This window comes from Filicampus tigris, chromosome 6, assembly GCF_054856515.1.
Source record: "Filicampus tigris isolate MCC_2025a chromosome 6, RoL_Ftig_1.0, whole genome shotgun sequence".
Taxonomy (NCBI): domain Eukaryota; kingdom Metazoa; phylum Chordata; class Actinopteri; order Syngnathiformes; family Syngnathidae; genus Filicampus; species Filicampus tigris.
In genome coordinates this window covers 14,154,338-14,173,999 of record NC_141222.1, presented here as the reverse complement: position 1 = coordinate 14,173,999, position 19,662 = coordinate 14,154,338, and the positions used below count along the sequence as shown (strand labels likewise).

Genomic DNA, 19,662 nt, shown 5'->3' with positions numbered 1-19,662 from the left:
ACCCATAGATTCCCATCCCTAAATGGAACGTAACAAAGATCCATGCTTGCGTGATTGCTTGCCCACTGCCAGTCGCCGTCTGCCTCCCGAGAGTTGACACGAGTTTAGTGTCGCTAAATCAGTCGGAGTTCGTGTACATGCTCTTGTCCGCTTCAGCTTGTGTAAGTGGAGAAGCGATCGCCACGCTATCTTTGATTTTGTGGAGGTGATCATGATGAGATCACGTTCACAATAAATCCAAACTATTGTGCAGAACACTTTTATACTTTCACAGTTTGAAGTGGACAAGAGTAGTAATGTGCATTTGCATTTTGGTGGCGATCGGTCGCCGTTTTAGACAACAAAACTGACAAAGCGAGCAATATTACTACGCTTGGCTCCCTCCCGTGAGGTAGACAACTGAGACCGAAAGCATAACATAAGCCACGCCCCCAAAAGGGGCGGGGCAATTTGTCGTAAACCTAATCACAAAAAAAGCCCTTAAATCACTACAGAGTCTTTTGAGGTGGGCATTTTAATACTGATGTCATTTTTACATGCAAACCTATTATATAAGTGCCAATGTTAAGCTCATCCAAGTTTTTGTTTAACAAAACGTTCGCCCGTTCTCCAGACAGATTGAAATTGATTTGTTGTTTGCAATCCTGAAAAAAACAACAACAACAACAACACATTTTCAGGCTCAAGGTACTGTAAATACGGCTGACTTACACGACAACGCGGCGGTTCAGGAACCAGTATTTGCGACTGTGCCGGTCATATCCCACAGGCAGCTGGCGAAGGAAGGGTCTGGTCTTCTGTATTTCGGGGATGCAGTCGGCCACGCCGGGCACCTTGTGCGCTACACACACCTCGCACTGCCACTCGTCCTCCGGCACTTCCTGCAGCGGTGGCTTCACACACTCCAGATGGTAAACAGCTGCGCAGGTCTCACAGCACAGCAGGTCGCCCAGGCGGTGGCACACCCGGCAGTGGTCGTCGTAGGCTACAACGCCTTCTGACATGAGCTCTTCCCTGGCGATATTGGTCGCCAGGAACTGGTCCACTAGAAACTGGAGAACTTTGATTTTGCTCTCCAGGGGTTCAAACGGATAATCCTCTCCTTCCTGGAAAGGGAGAATGTGTCGGTATTCCGGGTCACTCTCACAGTATGCCCGTAAGACCTCCGGCCAGGTCATACCGTCCACAAAATAAAGTGTGGAATTGACAGAGTCCTTCACGTCGGCAGGCCCGAAGGTGGTGTTGGAAGTGTCCTCCTCTCGGAGTATAGCCTTGAGCAGGGAGATGTGAGTCTCTGCCAGGAGCGTGCACTGCTCCTGGCTGGCGACCGCCGCGCAGAAATCCTCAAAACGGAAAGGGGAGAGCCGCAGCACTGTTCCAAAGTTGCGGAGAACCTCATACACAGCAGACACGTTGAGGAGCTGTGAGGTAGGAACCAAGAGGTCCTCGGAGGACTTAGGAAGCTCCAAAGGGGGAATGTCTTGTGCCTCCAAGACGGGAGACTGCGGTTGCACCGCTCGACTCCTTCGTCGGCCTGTCGGAGACAATGTAACAGAGCCAGGAGTGAGAGGAAGAAATACATGACCGTAGGTGACCACATGTATCCCACAGCACACCTTTCTTGTTGAAATGTTCGAAATGCAACATTCAAATTAGAGCACATCTACTTTTAGAACTCCTTACCCGGAGGACTAAGGTTAGAAAACGCCATACACTGTATTTTGTATTAATTTGCTCTCAATGCCTGTTGTTGCACACAGCGATTTTTGCTAGTGCACCTCTTTTCTTGCTACAGTATTTTGTTGCAAACCACTCTTTGTAAGGCTTTCCTTTCATTTTTATTTTCCATCCATCCATCCATTATCCAATCCGTTTGTCCTCACAAGGGTCGCGGGCGTGCTGGAGCCTATCCCAGCTGTCATCGGGCAGTGGGCGGGGTACATCCTGAACTGGATGCCGGCCAATCGCAGGGCACACAGACACAAACAAACATTGGCACTCACACCCACACCTAGCGGCAATTTAGAATGATCAATTAACCTACCATGCATGTTTCTGGACTGTGGAAGGGAACCGGAGTACCCGGAGAAAACCCACGCAGGCCATTTTTATTTTGCTCTTCCTTATTATTACTCCTATATTTTATACAACAAAAAGCAAGGTGGCAGTAGTGGTTAGCATGCCTCACAGATCTGAGGATTGGGGTTCCAATCACGTATCAGGCCATTTTGTGTAGAGCATGCATGCTCTGCCCTTGTTTTTGTGGATTTTCTGATGCTAACTGGTTAATCTAAGTGTGGATAATTCTTTATCTACATGAGCCCTATGATTGGCTGGTGACCAGTCCAGGTTGTACCCCACTTCTCCCCCAAAATCAGCCGGGTTAGGCCTCAGCACGCCATCAACCCTAATGAGGATAAGCATTATAGAAAATCGAAAAACACTGCAGCTGAGTGACAGAAAGCTGGAGTCAATCAAAGATGGCATAGCATTGAGAGGCGGGCTACACCATGGACGGCTCACGTGTCAATCAGAAGGCTGACATGGAAAGTTGAGGTCTAGATAGACCAATCTGACGTTGGCCAACTGTAACAGACGCTTAACCCCATGGCGTCGGGCCGGCTGTCGGTACGTCACGCTGGAAACATACACCACAAGGACAGACAGGGACGCTGACCAAGTACCTTCTGCGCAATGCGTGAGAGAATACCCTTCCATACCATCGGTGGTGGTAGTCACTATTTCTCAAGGTTAGAAAAATCCAACTGGAAAGCTATTGGCCGGGGGCGGATTGTAAAAACGTAAACAATTCGCTCACGATGAACTCCCATGCGAAGCAAACCAAATTTCACGACTCACTACGCCGATTCAACATGCTGAAACGCCCACCAGACGCTTCCTGACGGGTAACGACGCTACGACGGTGGTCACCACACCAGTCAGACGGCGCAATCAGATGCCACGACGCTTCGCGACCTCCGACGTCGGATTGGTGTATCGAGACCTGTAGACAACCACTCAAAACTAAAATGAAGGATGTATTTGTTTCCTCTCAAGACGTCTCAACAACAACAACAATCTGCTTCATGGTTAGTAAGACCAAAGAGGAATTTAAATTTGGAGGTTCCTTTCTAAGCCGTTAAATCCGTCCCTCTATTTTATATATTGCTTATCTTCATGACTGACACATATAAGCCACAAGAGGCCTAAGAAGTTCATCCATCCATCCATCCATCCATTATACAACCCGCTTATCCTCACAAGGGTCGTGGGCGTGCTGGGGCCTATCCTAGCTGTCTTTAGGCAGTAGGCCGGGGACACCCTGAATCGGTTGCCGGCCAATCGCAGGATACACAGAGACAAACATTCAAACTCGCAGTTATACCTACGGACAATTTAGAGTCTTCAATTAACCTACCGCGCATGTTTTTGTAATGTGGGAGGAAACCGGAGTTCCCGGAGAAAACCCACGCAGGCACGGGGAGAACATGCAAACTCCACACAGGGAGGCCGGGCCGGATTCGAACCCACGACCTCTACAGTGTCAGGCAGATGTGCTAACTAATCCACTACCGTGCAGCCCCTAAGAAATTCAATGAAGCACAATTTTGTTACTTTGTCTTGAATTGTCCCAAACATTACATCCACCATCTAACACTGTGATGCACTGACAACTCATTACTTAAACAAAAACATCCATAGATAGATGGTTTGCTTACCTGATTACTGCACGAGTGGTTGCTGCGGTAACGATCATGTAATAATTAATGCGCTGACGTCTGCAACAAGTGGGGAAAAAGGGCGCCTCTCTTCAAAACAAAGAACTGTCAAACTAATTCGGGAGCCTGCTGCAGGACACGTAGCTCGTGTGCGAGCTTAAGAGTTTATCATTTTGAAATCGTATGTATTATTAACAACTGATATTTACTCAACGATATTCACAACAGTTTAATATGACAGAGTTGTTGTTTTATAATTAAAACATCTTCGCGCAAATGTATTTTTTAAAGTTGCATTGGAACTATGATTGCGTGAATACTTTAACTAGTGCAGAAACGCAATGAATGGTATGTCAAATACCGAACGCGAATACAGTAATTGGTACGTAATACGCACTGCGAAGTTAAAGCAGGGGGGGGGGAGTAATGTTTTAAAGAAAAAAATACGTCTTTCCTCTGCACTGACAGGACCAATGTGCTGATCGGACAAGGACAAAAGTGCCTGAACCACGCGAGTCGGCTGAAGCGTGGGGCGCTTCTTTGCAAAGCGGCGGCCAGCAGAGCACACGGTAAACAAAGGCCCGTTTCTCCGTGCAATCTCCATTTTGGAGAATGCGCCTTGCTTTGTATTTTGAGGTGAAAATAAAATGCACTCTGCAAGAGAGGGAATTCCCACGCCGTGCATTCGCAAAAGAACGCGTACCTGGGGTGCTCCCGAGCGTGCTTTGACTCCTTGTACTACTGTCGGTGCAGTAGCTGGCATCATCATCTTCATCTGCCAGTTCCTCCAGATAGTCCGAGTCGTTTCCCAAGGCCTCTTCTTCTTCTTCCAGATCCGACGAAGGGTTGTCGTTCAAGAGTTCGTCTTCCTCCGATCGGTAGCTTAAATTGTCGTCCTCCTCGTCGCTGTTGTCGTCGTACACCACCTTAGTCGGAGGCCGCTTCACTCCGCCTCTACTGCCGCCGCGGCCGCCTCTCGACCCCCTGCCTCTCCCTCTGCTTCCTCTGCCCCGCGATGCCGCGCTTGCCTCAGAGGTGGTGGATCCAACTTTCTTGCGGCCCCGGGACAAATTAAAGTTCTCTCGGCCTGATATTTCCGTGTCCACCTCGGCGGAGCCGGCGACACAAGCGCCGTCGGTTAAGCCGCGACCACGACCTCGTCCTCTGCCCCGACCCCGTCCCCGCATCCCTCTGCCCCTTCCACTCCGAGAGCCGCGGGTTGGCCCGGGTGAGCCTTCCCGCATCCCGGCTGCCAGTTTGGGCGGCCTTCCTCTTCTCCCCCTCATTGTAGGAGAGCGCTTCTTCTGTTCCGCTTCAATCTCGGAGCCGCGAGACGCCAAGCGCAACGAAGAAAAATTAGGAAAGAAGAGGCAAACGGCTCATGCGAAAGTTGCCGCGAAGTTCCACCAGCCCACGGTCTCAAATTTTGGGCGCAAAGCTTAAAGTGAATGACCGGTGTCCCGCTCTGGGTCGCCAACCGACGCCATTTTTCTTCTCGGCTCTCTCCGTTGAAAACACAGAAGGCCTCAAACCTGCGTCAAGCCAACGAGTTCCAGAGAATTTCACCGGAAGCAAATCTTCAAGACCATCGAAATAAAACAAATACAACATCGTGACACGAATTATATACATGCACAGACCGTTATCGACACTATAGAATTTAATTAGACATGTCACTTTATTCCGATTCCACAGAAACTGTACTCTAGCTTCATTACTTTGTAGTAAAATATGACATTTGACGCGTGCCGTCTAGGAAGCACTGTCTTTTTTACTCTCATGTACCTTGACTCCTACCACGACGCGCCAATGATGTTGAATCACGTGACTCACTATTCTACAACAACGCAATTTGCATGCTAGTTCATAAAACGAGTTACACATGCGAACACTCCAGTCTCGCAGTGCTTTTGTTAGAGTTGTCTCATTATTGTGATTGTGGGATCTGAGCAGCTCGGACAATGAATGCAGTGGCTGCTTTTACATCTGACATGGCGCCACCGTGGTGAAGGAGAACGAGGCAGGAGGATAATCGCGAATGTGTCCAGCAAAACCACCTGAGCAAGTCGTCATAAAGTTAACCGGACGTGTGAACAAGGGAACTGCAGACATTTATGGATCATTCAGCTAACCTGGATATCACATTTAATTGTACATTCCAGTGTTCCAACATAATCGGTCAGGGTAGCGCACAACTGGAACAATTGCGTTTTTAAATACGTAGAAGTTATCAGTTGTCGTGGCCGAGTGGTTAAGGCGATGGACTAGAAATCCATTGGGGTCTCCCCGCGCAGGTTCGAATCCTGCCGACAACGTCAATCATTCTGCCTTGAAGGAAACTAAATCAGCCACCCGCGAGATGGGTGTGAAAAGTATTTATTTCAATTAAAAATAACGTCCACGTAGTTCAAAGCGAAGTGAGAACGTGTAATTCCCATTGGAAACCTAATTTCAAGTCAGGCGAAAGTGCATACACTTGAGCTGGCTTGACCCCAGTGAAGAGGATCAGGGCAAGTGAAGAAGAAAAAAAAAAGATTGGCAGGGTTCTCACGTTTATCTCAGAAGTTTCACTTAAGATTTAGGGTCAGTGAATTCTCACATTAAAGTCATAATTCTCACTTTAAAGTGAGAATTCAGAGAATAAAGTCAGAATTCTCACTTTAAAGTGCAATTTCTGAGAATAAAGAGAATTCTCACTTTAAAGTGAGAATTTAGAGAAGTCAGAATTCTCACTTTAAAGTGGAATTTCTGAGAAGACAGACAGAATCCTCACTTTAAACTCAGAATACTCACTTTTACAATCAGTATTATGACTTTAAGGTGAGAATCAAGTCAGAATTATGACTACAGTCAGAATTACAATACAATTATACTCTTCAAAATGCTACAAGAAGCAGGAGTAGCTTCTGAGAGCTTTTGCGGGCCACATAAAATAACGTGGTGGGCCACATCTGGCACCCGGGCCTTGAGTTTGAGACGTGGCACAGAAGAATGGAACCTGTGTGCTCCTATGTGTCCTCTTTGGCGCGGCCGCCACAGCCCATCTAAAGGAGAGTGGAGGCAGAATATTGTCTCCCTCACCTTACACATTATCTGTGGATTTATGTGATCAGTAAAATTTGCATTTTATATATCTATGTATATAAACCAAATAAGTAACAAATATGAAATACATTATACTGTACTGACTTTACAAAATCAGAGTATGTATTACAAGTGTCTGAAAACAATGGAGAGGTGCAGAGACAGAGGTTGGCTCCTTGCCATGCACTCCCATGCAGTCCATGTGTTGTTGGAATGGGAAATATGCAAATTCAGCAATTTTAATTACGAAATTGTGGACATTGTTGGATTAAAAAAGAAAATCAATACAAAGGACAGACCAGAGAACTAAAAGGGAAAATAATTTTATGGAGGCCTAATAATTACTACTTTGGCCCCCCATGCAGGTGAGGCTCTGCCTGCCCTGAGTGCATGCCTCTGCAATAGGTCAAATACAAAAGCATTTTATAGGTTACAGTTGTAATACCCTGATTTTACACGCACATTTTAAAACAAAACTAAATGAGCCATGCAACACAACTGAATGATCAATATTCCAACATCATAATACATGAAAATATAATTTCAATGCATTAACATAATTTTTCTAAATAAATGCATTGAAGCTTAATACAAATTGAGTTCCGGTGGTAAGCTTTTGGACATACAGCATTAAATCCCCTTCAAGTGAAAATCTGGAAGGAGACATGATACTCAAAAGTTTTTATTTAAAAGCACAACACAGAAACCTAAAAAAGCTCTATAACCTCAATAGAATACTGCCCCATATCTTGTTTTATCTTCATGTGTTGGAGCTCTTGAAGACCTCCTTCAACTTTTCCCAGTTCAGAAAATAGTCTCACCTGAGGATACACAAGGTCATAGGGTTAAAAACAATCCCATATATATTTTGTTTGATCAACTTAATGAAGATGAAACAATCAAAGGTTGTTTGTTTTTAATACGTAGTTTCCGCGTTTACATTTTAAGAATGTTTTGAAATTCAAACGTGAATTTGATTTACAGATATAAACCATATTGCGTCCTCTGACGGGAACAAGAAGGCCGTACCTGAGACTTAATAAAGCTGTGGAGGTTTAGCAGTAGGCCTTTGGCCTCTGGAGTCATGACTAGAACTGTGAAATGAGCATCCAACAACAAGCAAACCCAATCGATAATCTAAAAGAGAAGGAGGGGTGGGGGGGAGACACCATATTGAATAATTTCTTAGCAATAATGTCATAACGTACATTTGTCTCAAGCTATTGTGGTACAAAAACAATATTGGCACTCTAAGATGCAACCTGTGTAACTAACAGTAGCAATGAACAAAACAAGTCAATAAATCAATGATGGTTAGTGTGTTTTTATTCAATTAGCATGCAAACCATCACAACATATATTGCCAGTGTGTGCTCAGTCTACAGCAAATGTTTAATTGTCAGTTTATATTGAATTGTATTGACATTTATTCTCATTATAATTATTGTTACAGACCTGCGTCACACTGGGTGATCGATAGCCGTGACTCTGAGGAAAAGCATCTTGGTTATATTTTAAGTAGAGGAAGTGCAGATACTGGAGGAAAAGCTTGATAGGATGAGAAAGAAGAGTGATCATTAAAAGAAAAAAAAAAGCTTGATGCAGCAATGCTCCATTTCCCAATAAGTACACAACAATACACGATCATTTCTTAATACACCAATATAATAAGCCACCTGACTCCCCCTCTACTTATGTATAATATGCTCCCCAATTTGCTGGTATTTATGTAAAAAAAAAACAAAAAACTATCACCTGCATAGTACTTGGTTAGATTGGGATTTTCCATGTCAAGACATTTTTTTTGTGTAAAGAAAAGTTCTCTTCGGTTGTTAACAGTTTGGGCTGTCAACACTCACGCCCAATGATATGAAAATCAGTAGCAGTACCTAGATACAACTTGCCCCTTTTGAGCTGCATGCCTAATTGCCTATGGTCCGAGTCAGGGGTGCCCAACCTTTTTTGACCCAAGAGCTACTTTTCAAGCTGCCCATCTAACGTATCGAAGTATTGTAGGGTATATGCTCAACATGAAAAGAGACAGAAAGACCCGGCCGGATGTGCAGCTTGTGTTCCAATGACTACTGTATTTATGTAGGGGAAATACTGATGCTGTTTATAGTCTGACCAACCCACTTTTATACAAAACACATGTTTGCTTCGTAATGCTTAGTGAGCAGCTAAAATTATCTTGTTGAGCCGAGTAAGAAAGATACTGCATGTGGATCCATTGATTGTTTCGGGATATTGGATAATTTATATTATATTATTTATCGTTTTTATTGGCATAGTATATACTGTACCATATTTTTCTGACTATGGGTCACTCTGGAGTATAAATTGCACCAGTCAAAAAATGTATCATGAAGACGAAAAAAACATCCCTCCAGAGAATAAATCACTTTTTTTCAGGAAATTTATTTTACAAAAACCAAGATCAAGAAATATAGAGCACGGACTTGCACCCAAAATCGCCATTCCCTAATCGTCTTGACGACAGCTAAAGAGTTCCAGCTGAATTTTCCATTGGGAATTATTGGCCAACCGCCAAAAGAAAGTAGTACTAATCAAATAAATAGTAGTCATGGCAAATAACGTGTGACGCATTGCAGGTTCAGCATGCGGCTCCCGCCACAATAAGGATTTACTCATACTATCTACCAGAGCTGGGCATCGCCTATTTCCCGTCTGCATATTTAATTGACCCACGTAGTCCCAGCCGGTCCGAGTCAGCCAAACGACATAGAGAATGGACTTTAACCTGTACCACGTCACATGCAGGTGCTGCACTCCTGACACGCGGCCGAGTAAGGTAAAAAAAAAAAAAAAATAAGAGTGTTGTGTACCTTGCGGTCTCACAGACGCAATGAGATGTGCCCCATATTGTTTTTATTTCACCGATCACCACTCTCTACGTCTGTCTGTTGTTTTTGTTTGGCGGCGTGTCTGCTCGTGCGGCGCCTGCTTGTGACGTGAAGATTACGTTCTCTACTCTGGCTGTCGCAGACGAAGGATGGACCGGGACCATGTGGTCAATTAAACATACAAGACGGAACGCGGTGGCAGTTTGGTGATGCCCAGCTCTGCTATCTTATTATTCTACCTTTGGCAGTGCACAGTGCAACACGGGATTCTAGTTAAGAGTGAATTTCCAAACGCACAATTGTGCCAGTCAGAGCTCTAACAAGTTGCACCTGATTATAATTCGCAGGACCATCGAAACTATACTAAGAAAAGTGCAACCTATCGCCCGAATGATATTGGAAAAAATAGTCTGATAACCCAGGAAAATATAGTGCAACCAAGGAACTTACCAAAACGTGTTGGGATGAAAGATCTTTCAAATGTGGGAGGAGGAGGTCATCGCTGCACGCCGTCTGGAGGACCTCATTTCTTCATAGCTCCAGTCAAGTTTCACAGTAACTTTTACACCATGTACAATTCTCAAGATTACACTGATATACAGGAAGTCCTCGAGTTAGACGTACTGTACCTATGACACCCGTGCCTCTTGGCCATTTTGTCCACAGCACCATGGTGTTTATGCTTAGCTAGTGCATAGTGCTTGTCTGTGTTTGTGCAACGGGGGTATCTTTGCCTTTTTCGCCCTCCACTCTTCCTTCTCCGTCCACCTCTCAACAGTAATGGTAAGTACAGTTTTTTGTTTTAATGTATTGTAACGTCTTCCAAAGACACAATGTCAGACATTAGTTTAGTTATCTCTTTCTTATTATTGCAACTAGGGATGTTCCGATCAGGTTTTATTAACACATCTACTGTGGGCCGTAGTCGAGGCCACCTGCGGCCCTACGGCGCAACAAGCGTTCCGCCATGAGCACACACGGATGTCCCCTCTTTCTCTCGTCCCCTCTCACTCGCACACCCCTCCCATCCAGAGTCGCATGATGCATTCAGAAAACTCGGAAACAACACAACTCAGAAAAACACAAATCTCACCACGACAACACAGATAACCCCATTCGTTACAGTATTTTAGTTTTTTTTATACCAAGTACTTTGAAGTAAATTTCGACTAACGGTGAAATCCGACTTACATTGCCAGCGTAAAAACGGAACTCGTTCGTAAATCGAGGACTTTCTGTACTGTACGTTTATTCCCGTCACCACCTGAAAATTTGTGCACATGGGTGTGTCTGCCAGTAAAAGGATACAATAAAACAGCCTTCTGTAAGCCAACTGGACAGGTTTGTTCTGGTGTCGTTGATTTCTTATCCTCCTTGTCCGCATTTGTTATTGTGACATCTGAGTGGTCCTCCATAGAGGAAGTGGAGTTAAAACCATTCTGCAAGCCAAGCTGACCATGTTCCCTGGAGGTCAGAGTTTCCATGAAGGAGAGGCTGTCAGGCTCCAGGTTCACTTTCTCTGCATCGGTGTCTGGCATACTGCAACAGAGTGTTTACTTACATACATTTCATGTTATACTGAAAGGAAAATGTTTCTGGATTTTTCCCCCCTAAAATTTGTTGATTTGCTTTATGCAGTTAACATTACAATCCTACCTAATGAAGGCCTTCAGGCAGGTGCAGGTGACCGCTTCTGGGATGTCAGGGAAGAACTGTAAGCACAGCTGACACAGGAAGTAATCCTTCTTTTGCAGGGCCAGCTGCACGAGGTCAGGGCACATGCTGCAAAGGGAATTGCAGTAAGTATTGTTTCTGAAATAATTTCGCTAAAATAATATTTTTCTATGTGGCGATGACAAAAGTTAATCTACATTTTAATTGATGACTTAAAAATGCCTGTGACAATACTGACTCAAATGAATAAAGAATATGTAAAAAAAAAAAAAAAAAATCCCATAGATTAAGTAGTATTGTTTGACCACCCCCCCACACACAAAAATGGTTATTCAGAGCCCAAGAAATAAAAATATTGCATTTCTGTGGGACCTTGTGGAAGCAACTACAGACAACCTCATACCAGAAATGTCCTCATGAGTTCAGCCAATTGTAAATTCTAAATTTACTTATATTTTAATCTTTTTGTAGAACAGTAGCTCAATAGCAAATGTTTCTAATTGGAGTCATTGACACCCCATATTGTTATTTGATCAGATTAACTCAATACTTTATTGCTGTGTAAATTTAGTGTGCAAGTACAGTAAAGGATGCCTCCAAAGTCCTTCCAAGAGAAATACATCAACAAAATTGACTAACCTGTGGCAGAGAGATTGTGTGTGTACTAGATGCGCCAGCGTGGTCGGCAAATAGAAGGCAGTATCAGACAAGCTGCGGGACACCAGAGAAGATGCCAGCTGTCCCACTGATTGATTCAGGTCCTGGATGTCTGCTCTGGAAAAGAGGCCCTCCACTTCTTTTTGCACTTCCTCTACTGGTGCCGTCTATGTTAAACAAAATATATATGTAAGCGAAGACTCATTATTTAATCTCGGAATCATACCACGCAGGATATCAATCAATAGTGGTAGGCAACAGCAAATTTCTATTTTTTCTCCATTGCATAAGTATGGAATCAAAGTGTAGCTGATCCAAAAACAGATGAAGTTGTTAAATTACATGACACTGTAACCTTTATCAACCATTCAACATTTTCCCATAAGGAGTAGTTAGAAACATGGCCCCAATACAACTAAAACAAACAAAAATGGGAAAGTATTACCTTGATGAGCTCCAGAACTTGCTCAACTGTTAAACTGGGGTATGACTGACTCTTACGTGTAGTTCTCTGGAGAGACAGGAGACTAATTAAGGATCACCTGTGCACAACGAAGCCTCAATAATCACAATTACACAATTTACAATTTACATACCAACTTCCTGGTCTCTATTGTTCTGGAGGGCTGAGTTTTCTCTTCATGTAAGATGTTGTTCCAAGAAGGCACTGACGCAAGAGGTCTGGATTCTGTCAAATTAAAATAAAAACGAGTAAGCGAGTCACCAATCTGTTCATGACACATATTTTAATGCAATATCAAAAACTATGAGATCCCAGTCATTTCTCTTTGATATAGAGTTAAACGTACCAGTGTGCCTTGAAAAGGCGCCATCATGGGACTGTGAATGTTTTTTCTTTTATTGCCACTAGAACTTTAGTCAAAGCAGAGGGAATTCTAAACAGTTCCAAATAACTCACTTTTTCACATGCAAGTCTTCCACATTAAAAGTGAACAAAATTGTATTGTTGGAGGGACTAAACTAAACTAAACTGTGGAGTCTATGCTCTCTTTGTTGCTCTTGTTATTTATATTGTGTAATTTATGGAATGTTTTAGCTCACCTTCAGTCCTGGACTGCTTCAGTTTGCCCAAAGCGGAAGCAAGTGAAGATTTGGTGCATCCGTATGGAATAACAGACAAGGTTTTTCCATGTGGAATGAATAATTTGTTGGAATAACACCACAGCTAAAAATAAAAGAGAAAGGTAACTTAATCATGGGTCTGTGTGAATTCTAAGCTTGTAAACTGCTATAAAGTTGTGAGAAGGGAGTGGTATCCCGATCACTGTGTAGAGCAGACGTGATGCTCTACCAAAGTCATACAGTCCTCCATCAGCACTCAGCAGCTGGAAGGACAGGGAACATTGGCCTATGGTCCAAAATATGACCAAGGAGGTTGCTGTTCAAAATTAAACCTGCTCATTGACTACTTGGCCATGCTGCTACTTGAGCTAAACTTGCAAAGATAAAGTCTCCAACACTTTAAAAAAAATTAAATCAAACATCCAGCTCTGCGGATAATTTAAGAAAAAAAAATGTTGTTTACCTACCTGTCCAAAGATTTTACCCGCAATTTCTTTCCCTGCTTGAAGTGTCTGGAAATTGATATTCCAGATGCAGAGGAAGTCTGAAAATTAAGCAAAGTAAACATTGAAGCCAACAACATAAGTTACTTCACTCACTGATTCCTGAGTATGTTAAAGTACATAAGTAAAAATTATGCTAAGTCGTAAAAATTATGCTAAGTCAGGTAAGATCTGTTCAGTTCTCAATATGCATATGGATAATACAGTGAGTGGACCCCCGCATACTTGTTGTTTAGTACTCCAGATTCACATATTATTTTTCAATATTTAAAAAAAAAGCAGGGGTCCACTGGACTATGAACAAAGATGGATACACACCTACAGGAATTTAACGTGGTAAAATAAAAAAACAACGTTTCGTTAATTTTTACAGTTAGAAGAGCATCCATTGACCAGAGAAAAACATCTTGTGTACACTCGTTTGTAAATTAAACCGAAGAAACAGGATGGGGAATATCTGTTTTTTCACTAAATTCATCTGACAGGACTTCATGAAACTTACACTCGGCAATGTGAACTGTACAGTACTCACAAAGACGGAAACAGTTGTCCAGAATGTTTGGTCAGAGTAACTTTGTCTAAGTACCGTATTGGCCTGATTATAAGACGACCCCCTCTTTTTCAAAACTCAAGTTGGAAAAAAGTTTTTTTTGAACACCAAAGTAATTTTTATACAGAAAATAATTACAGTACATCTGAAACAAATGATTATAACTATATTTTTGAGAGAAAAGGCATGTTATTTTGCCTCATTCAAATCTTAATACCTCAACATTTAAATATGTAAACTAAAGTGCAATCACATTCGTAAATGAATGGCTTCTGGTTTTTGAAATGTAAATAAACCAATCTAATGTGCTCAAACAACAAAATTGCAATAACTGCATCAACCATCAAAGTGAAGTCTAACTAACTGTAGTCTTGAAACAAATCTGAATAAGGAAAAACATTGCAATAAAATAATGCAAACTGGTTTAACTTGAGAGTAGCTGAGATCTACCATGACAGAACATTACTTCTCACAAACAATTATCTGCCTCGCTGTGCTCAGTGTCGCTGTCCTTAATCCAATCCTCTGGCTCCTCCCATAGCACGTCATCCTCACGTGACAGGGGTTGCTTTGGCCTGCGCAGTTAAGTTCAGCATTCGCTTCTGGCGCCATCAAGCGTCGTGAATGGGTATAATGTCTAGACCCCGAATATAAAACTACCCCCACTTTTTCAGTCTTATTTCAATGCAAAAAAATACCGTCTTATATTCGGGCCAATACGGTACTTCTGTCACCATAATGCACAAGTGAATTCCGTACCAAGCCACATGTTCCCAATAAATGCAAAAATGGAGGAGACCTTTTCATTATCTTCAGGGAGATAATGTCATGTACCTTTACCAGTTCCAGCCGAGGGGTGCGGAACGCCAACAACAGCGACGTGGGCTTCATCTAGGAGGAGGGCAGAAGCCGCATTCAACTGGTCCTTGCCAACAGAAAGAGCCAGCAGCAGATTACGGGGCAATGAGAGGGTTTGAGATCCCTCATCGCCTCCCAGGCCGCACACAGAAATCACACTCTGGTACACATGTCCATTAGGATCTGCATGACAAAGAAATAACACGGCGCAGAAGAACTTAATCCACTGTGTCGCTCATACTTGCACAATGTTTGCCATCAAATACATTTAGCAGTCTTTGCAATAATGCTTCTTTCATCTTCTAGCATGAGACTTACGGTTTATTCATTATTATGTCATCTTAGTCTCAAAATTCATGAAACTAGAAAGCGGTATTTGAACAGAAGAAATGCATGCTTACAGAGGTAAAGCAGATGGATGAGTTCATCTCTGTAGGACGCAGAGAAGCTGATAGGGGAGAGGCTGGAATCTTCTCGCTCCAACTGGTACTTCTGCAGCACGTTCGGCGTCACTTGCTGCAGGTACAAAAAATGCTCTCCCTTCTAGATAAAGACATTAAAAGGCCAATTAGAAAAGTAAGGAATAACAAAAAGGAAGATTACAACAAAATATTCTCATTCACAAATATTTGTTGGACTAGTATTCTAAAATTGTTTCCACCAAGTTCTTCTATTTGGTCAACAATGAATGACTGCGGATGTTGTGTCCATAGCACCTTAATCTCTACAAAACATTTTGTTCAGCTGTCTCGATACAGAAGACGACTATAAAGCTTCATTGACTCTGATTCTTTATGGCACTTTTGAATTTGATGTTCTTTATTGAATTACTTGGTGTATTTAATTCTGTGTTGCACTCCAATGATGTCAAATTCTTTACATTCCTGATGTCGCAATCACCATGTCACAAAAGACAAGACCAGATTGAGGTTTAGTCTTCCAATAGTTTACATGGAGCCATGTATCCCGATTAGAAAGGATTCCAATGACCAATCGGAATGAAAATGCTCCATGCAAAGTCTGAATCCGAATGAAATTACATTCGAATGAAACTCCATTCGGAGTCAGACTTATTATTCCGATTCACAGGGATGGTATATTCCTTTTGCCAATCCGAACGAGCATCGCGTAAGGAGTTCAATCGGAATGGCTAGGCTGCGTCCGGTGTGCGTAAATGCGTAGTGGCGTCGTTGCATACGCACTTCAAAGTGGCAGCGTCTTACCAGAGCTCGCCTGCGATGCGAGAACTTGTTTTAAAGTACTGGTACCTTGTTATTATCAAGAGGCTGCTTTAATAAAAGTGTTAAAACAATTGCGAATGTCACACGGCTGATCTGATTAACAGGGTGGAGCAAGTCACATGTAAACAGGTGACCAGAGGAAAAAAGTCTCCATGTAAACCCGGCTATTATGTAGCAAAGTCACATGATGAATTTGTAAGTCAAGGTGGAAAAGGAATTTTGGATTGGTCCTGATTTATCATGATAAAGACACCACAAAATAAATGCAGTACCTTTTCTGTTGTGAAGACGACAAACTGATGGGTTTCTGCCACAATGTTGGTGCTCCACCTGAAATCAAGAACAATTATCAAGACAGCAGCACAACTGAAGCAAATTAAATCTTTAAATTGACTGTATGTTAAAAGAAATAATTACTGTGCGGATCAATTGCTAAAATATAATTAGGGCTGGACGATGTGACTGAACAATGTATCACAAATGTATTAATTGGGTTAGTATGCATAATATAATTTTATTGTAAGAGTTGTACTGAGTCAACTGGTCATTTATTTGAACCAAAGTACGCCACTCTCGCGCTCCGCGTTGAGTATGCCGCATGCATGTGTCGGTTTGGCTGCTGCTTCTTCGTTGGTATAAACACGCACAATGCCGCGGTCGGGTTTGCTTTCTTTTTTTTCTACCGAACATTTTATCGAAGGCATTAAATTGACAATCGCGATACATATTGATATTGAATTATCACCCAACCCTAAGTGTAGTATTATGATTATTAAAACAATAATTACATTCAGCAGCCACAACAATTTATCTACATGCACCCAATCCAATGAGCTGTAACAAAAATTTTTACAAAAATATTGTGTAGTTTTTATTAACAACATCAGTAAGTTTTTAATTTCACAGTTTAATGTTGTGGTTGTAGTCTGCAGTTTTGTAGAACTACACTGCAACATTCTAAGGAGCCTGTAATACCTTGGATTCCTTATAGATAGTAAGTATAATACAGTGTAGTTGGCCACAACAATTACAATATTAACACCTATATATTGTTACTCTGAGACCTCTCAAACAGTCTGTCACAATCTGTGCAGAGGCAGATTATTTGATGTGTCATGCCAAATTGCCATGGTACAATGTTACCTTATGTTTTCATCTGGAGCCAAGACTTCTTCGATAGTTTGCTGAGGAGCTGAGAGGAGAGAATCGAGAAGACGCACAGCTCCTCTCTGAAACAAGACCAAAGCATCTCCTCCGGAAACACAGTGAACCCTCCAGATATCCGATGACACCTGGGCATAAGACAATGACTGAAAAACTCAAGCATTCAACAAGCAAACTTTTTATGTTTTTGAACTTTAAAACAAAGATGTGTGAAAGAAACATTTCAGTTGTAGTGGATTTTTAGAAAACTATTTACTGTGAGGAGATGTTTTTTTCCATTGAACTATAAAACATGCAGCTGAGCCTGGGAGCTCCCTGCACTTTTTTGAGAGATTTAAAACAATGTTGTCTATTTTTTAAGATCTAGAAAAGCTTTAACATCTAGTAAATCACTTAAGTTGTTTAATAAACATGGCCTTAAAATCATTTGAACAAAGTCAAGTGTTGGAGATTTTATTTTTCATACATTGGACACAATTTTACCCCTTTTTTCTACAAACAAATATCGGCTTCAAATATCGGTTATCGGCCGCCTTGACTACCAATAATCGGTATCAGCCCTGAAAAAAAGCATATGGGTCTATCCCTACAATCAACACATTTGAAACTCTAAGTAGGTCAAGATACAGTATATGACTTCCTAAGTACAGCTATTATTTGAAATATGAAATACATAAGTCAAAATGGCCATGTCACTTGTACCTATATTAAGACTAAAAGAAATTGACATTTATAAGGAAAGCATACAGTAGAGGCTATGATAATACTTACAGTTGCTTTAAATGTCTTATCCAAGAGTACATCATCTTCCTTCCAGATTCTGATCACCTGAAAAATATACCAAATTAGATATTACATTTTGATGGACCCTGCTACTATCTGACTTCACTTAAGATGCTGAGATGCTGGTTGTGTGCCTGTTTGAGAGCAACAATATATGTGCTTACATTGTGGTCAGTTACTGCCACATATTCTTTAGTGTGTGTGTTGTAGACTGCTGGACAGGTCAAAAGGCTGCCTTGTTTCGCAGTCCAGCTTCCCAGTGGCTTCTGATCTGAAACCTGAGACAAACACACAAAAAAAACATTAACACAAATGTCAGTTACATCAATGTCATTGACAACAGACTCAAACAAAAAACAATTAGCTGACAGCCAAATGCACATTGTTGTCATATATAAACACTGATATTTGTTGCTGCCACATTGAATACCTCTGCAATGTAGGAAACTACTGAGTGAAAACGATGGGATTTCAGTATTGATTTGTATAACCTCTTTTCGAATGAGTTGTGCTAAGGCAGCAAAATGTTAGCATTGTATCTAGATAGGTGTTACTCATTGACACCAAAATTTAGTTCCACGTTACTGGACCATCTGCTGCCTCACATGAGATAATTACTCATAAATATTGGAGCGCCACTACTTGATGAATTTCCATTATTTTAGTTGCATAATAACATTGCTGAAAAGAAACAAAGTTGCCAACGCGAGTTGTGCAAGTCTCACTTTCCAGCTACCTAGCTAGCCACGAATTGCCAGACGCTCCGCGAACACGTTCAAAGTTACCTTGTAAAGAGTAACAGATCTGAAGGCGTCAGTGACGATTACATGGTCGCTATCCCTCTCGGTTTCGACGCCCTGAATGCAGGAATTTGTCAGATTCTGGGATGTAACTAGTCCACACAACGTGTATCCCTCATACAGCGCGGCCATGCTGGTCCAAAAGAGACGGGACTTTCCACGATCTCGCGAGACTACAGAAAAACGCGGATTATGAGCGCGTCACTCAAAATAAACTCTACTTGACACCGCTACTCCCACCGAGGGAGGACTTCTTTTTTTTTGTTAGCATCATTCTCATTGTTTAACAAAAGAAACAAAAAAGGATGGCACTCTTAGCTCTTGCGTAGTTTTTATTTATCCATATCTTTGTGTAGGTTACCAGCAAACCGAGCGGGCAGCTACGGTCAAGGTCCGACATTCGTGACGTAAGTGTAGCTTTTGTCCAATGACCCGCCTCTAAATGTGTGGGTGTGGGGGGAGCGCAAAATGGCGTCCTTGAAGGTGGTTGCATATGCATAGAGAGCACAGAAGCTATTTTGTACCAAATTAAAAAAAAAAAAGGCGGATAATCCAGACTAACAAATTACGTTGGTAATGGCGGGAAAAAGAGACAGTAGAAGTAACAAGAAGAAGAAGATGTCTCTGTTGAGCCTAGAAATTGAAACGTTACATCAAATGTGAAGTAAACTTGGTCAACCAT

At 42.1% G+C, this 19,662-nt stretch overlaps 2 protein-coding genes and 1 non-coding gene across 10 annotated transcripts in view; 1 reads left to right on the top strand and 2 right to left on the bottom strand.

Moving 5' to 3' along the window:
* Positions 1 to 5,477, bottom strand: part of LOC147145918 (nucleosome-remodeling factor subunit BPTF-like) — a 47,141-nt gene extending 41,664 nt beyond the window's left edge. For 2 of the 7 annotated variants that reach the window (XR_015087111.1, XM_086033241.1), the window contains exons 1-2: positions 4,423 to 5,476; positions 712 to 1,534 (exon numbers count right to left, since the gene is read on the bottom strand). Coding sequence is in view for 6 of the 7 variants with exons in the window: in XM_086033241.1 (XP_085889367.1) it covers positions 712 to 1,534; positions 4,423 to 5,005 (1,406 nt within the window). In the remaining variant the exon portion in view is untranslated. Of the gene's footprint in view, positions 1 to 711; positions 1,535 to 4,422 lie in introns of those variants that run through there. The other 5 variants (XM_086033245.1, XM_086033244.1, XM_086033243.1 and 2 more) reach the window with 4 other exon arrangements.
* Positions 5,478 to 5,952: 475 nt separating this feature from the next.
* Positions 5,953 to 6,034, top strand: trnas-aga (transfer RNA serine (anticodon AGA)). Its single transcript has one exon. It is a non-coding gene; the product is annotated as a tRNA-Ser (tRNA).
* A 1,435-nt stretch (positions 6,035 to 7,469) lies between these two features.
* On the bottom strand, positions 7,470 to 19,306 carry nol11 (nucleolar protein 11). 2 transcript variants are annotated; one of them, XM_086033248.1, is made up of 18 exons: positions 18,966 to 19,306; positions 18,345 to 18,458; positions 18,169 to 18,225; positions 17,377 to 17,525; positions 16,506 to 16,563; positions 15,394 to 15,535; positions 14,975 to 15,175; positions 13,549 to 13,625; positions 13,061 to 13,184; positions 12,595 to 12,686; positions 12,444 to 12,509; positions 11,981 to 12,165; positions 11,324 to 11,449; positions 10,976 to 11,206; positions 10,118 to 10,196; positions 8,259 to 8,351; positions 7,833 to 7,940; positions 7,470 to 7,624 (listed from the first exon to the last, which is right to left on the bottom strand). In XM_086033248.1, the coding sequence occupies exons 1-18, from the start codon at positions 19,110 to 19,112 to the stop codon at positions 7,511 to 7,513; spliced, it is 2,163 nt and encodes a 720-aa protein (XP_085889374.1). In that variant the 5' UTR covers positions 19,113 to 19,306; the 3' UTR covers positions 7,470 to 7,510. The 2 variants fall into 2 exon arrangements, with proteins under 2 accessions (XP_085889374.1, XP_085889373.1); XM_086033247.1 differs by having other exon boundaries at positions 14,969 to 15,175; positions 18,966 to 19,303.
* Positions 19,307 to 19,662: the final 356 nt, after the last annotated feature.

Bases quoted from the DNA above. Each gene is read 5' to 3' on its own strand.
- nol11 (XM_086033247.1), bottom strand. From the start codon at position 19,112: ATGGCCGCGCTGTATGAGGGATACACGTTGTGTGGACTAGTTACATCC. The intron at 17,526-18,168 runs GTAAGTATTATC...TCTTATGCCCAG, and splicing joins ATAAGACATTTAAAGCAACT to GTGTCATCGGATATCTGGAG. The intron at 8,352-10,117 runs GTAAGTTCCTTG...CATCCTATCAAG, and splicing joins TTTCATCCCAACACGTTTTG to CTTTTCCTCCAGTATCTGCA.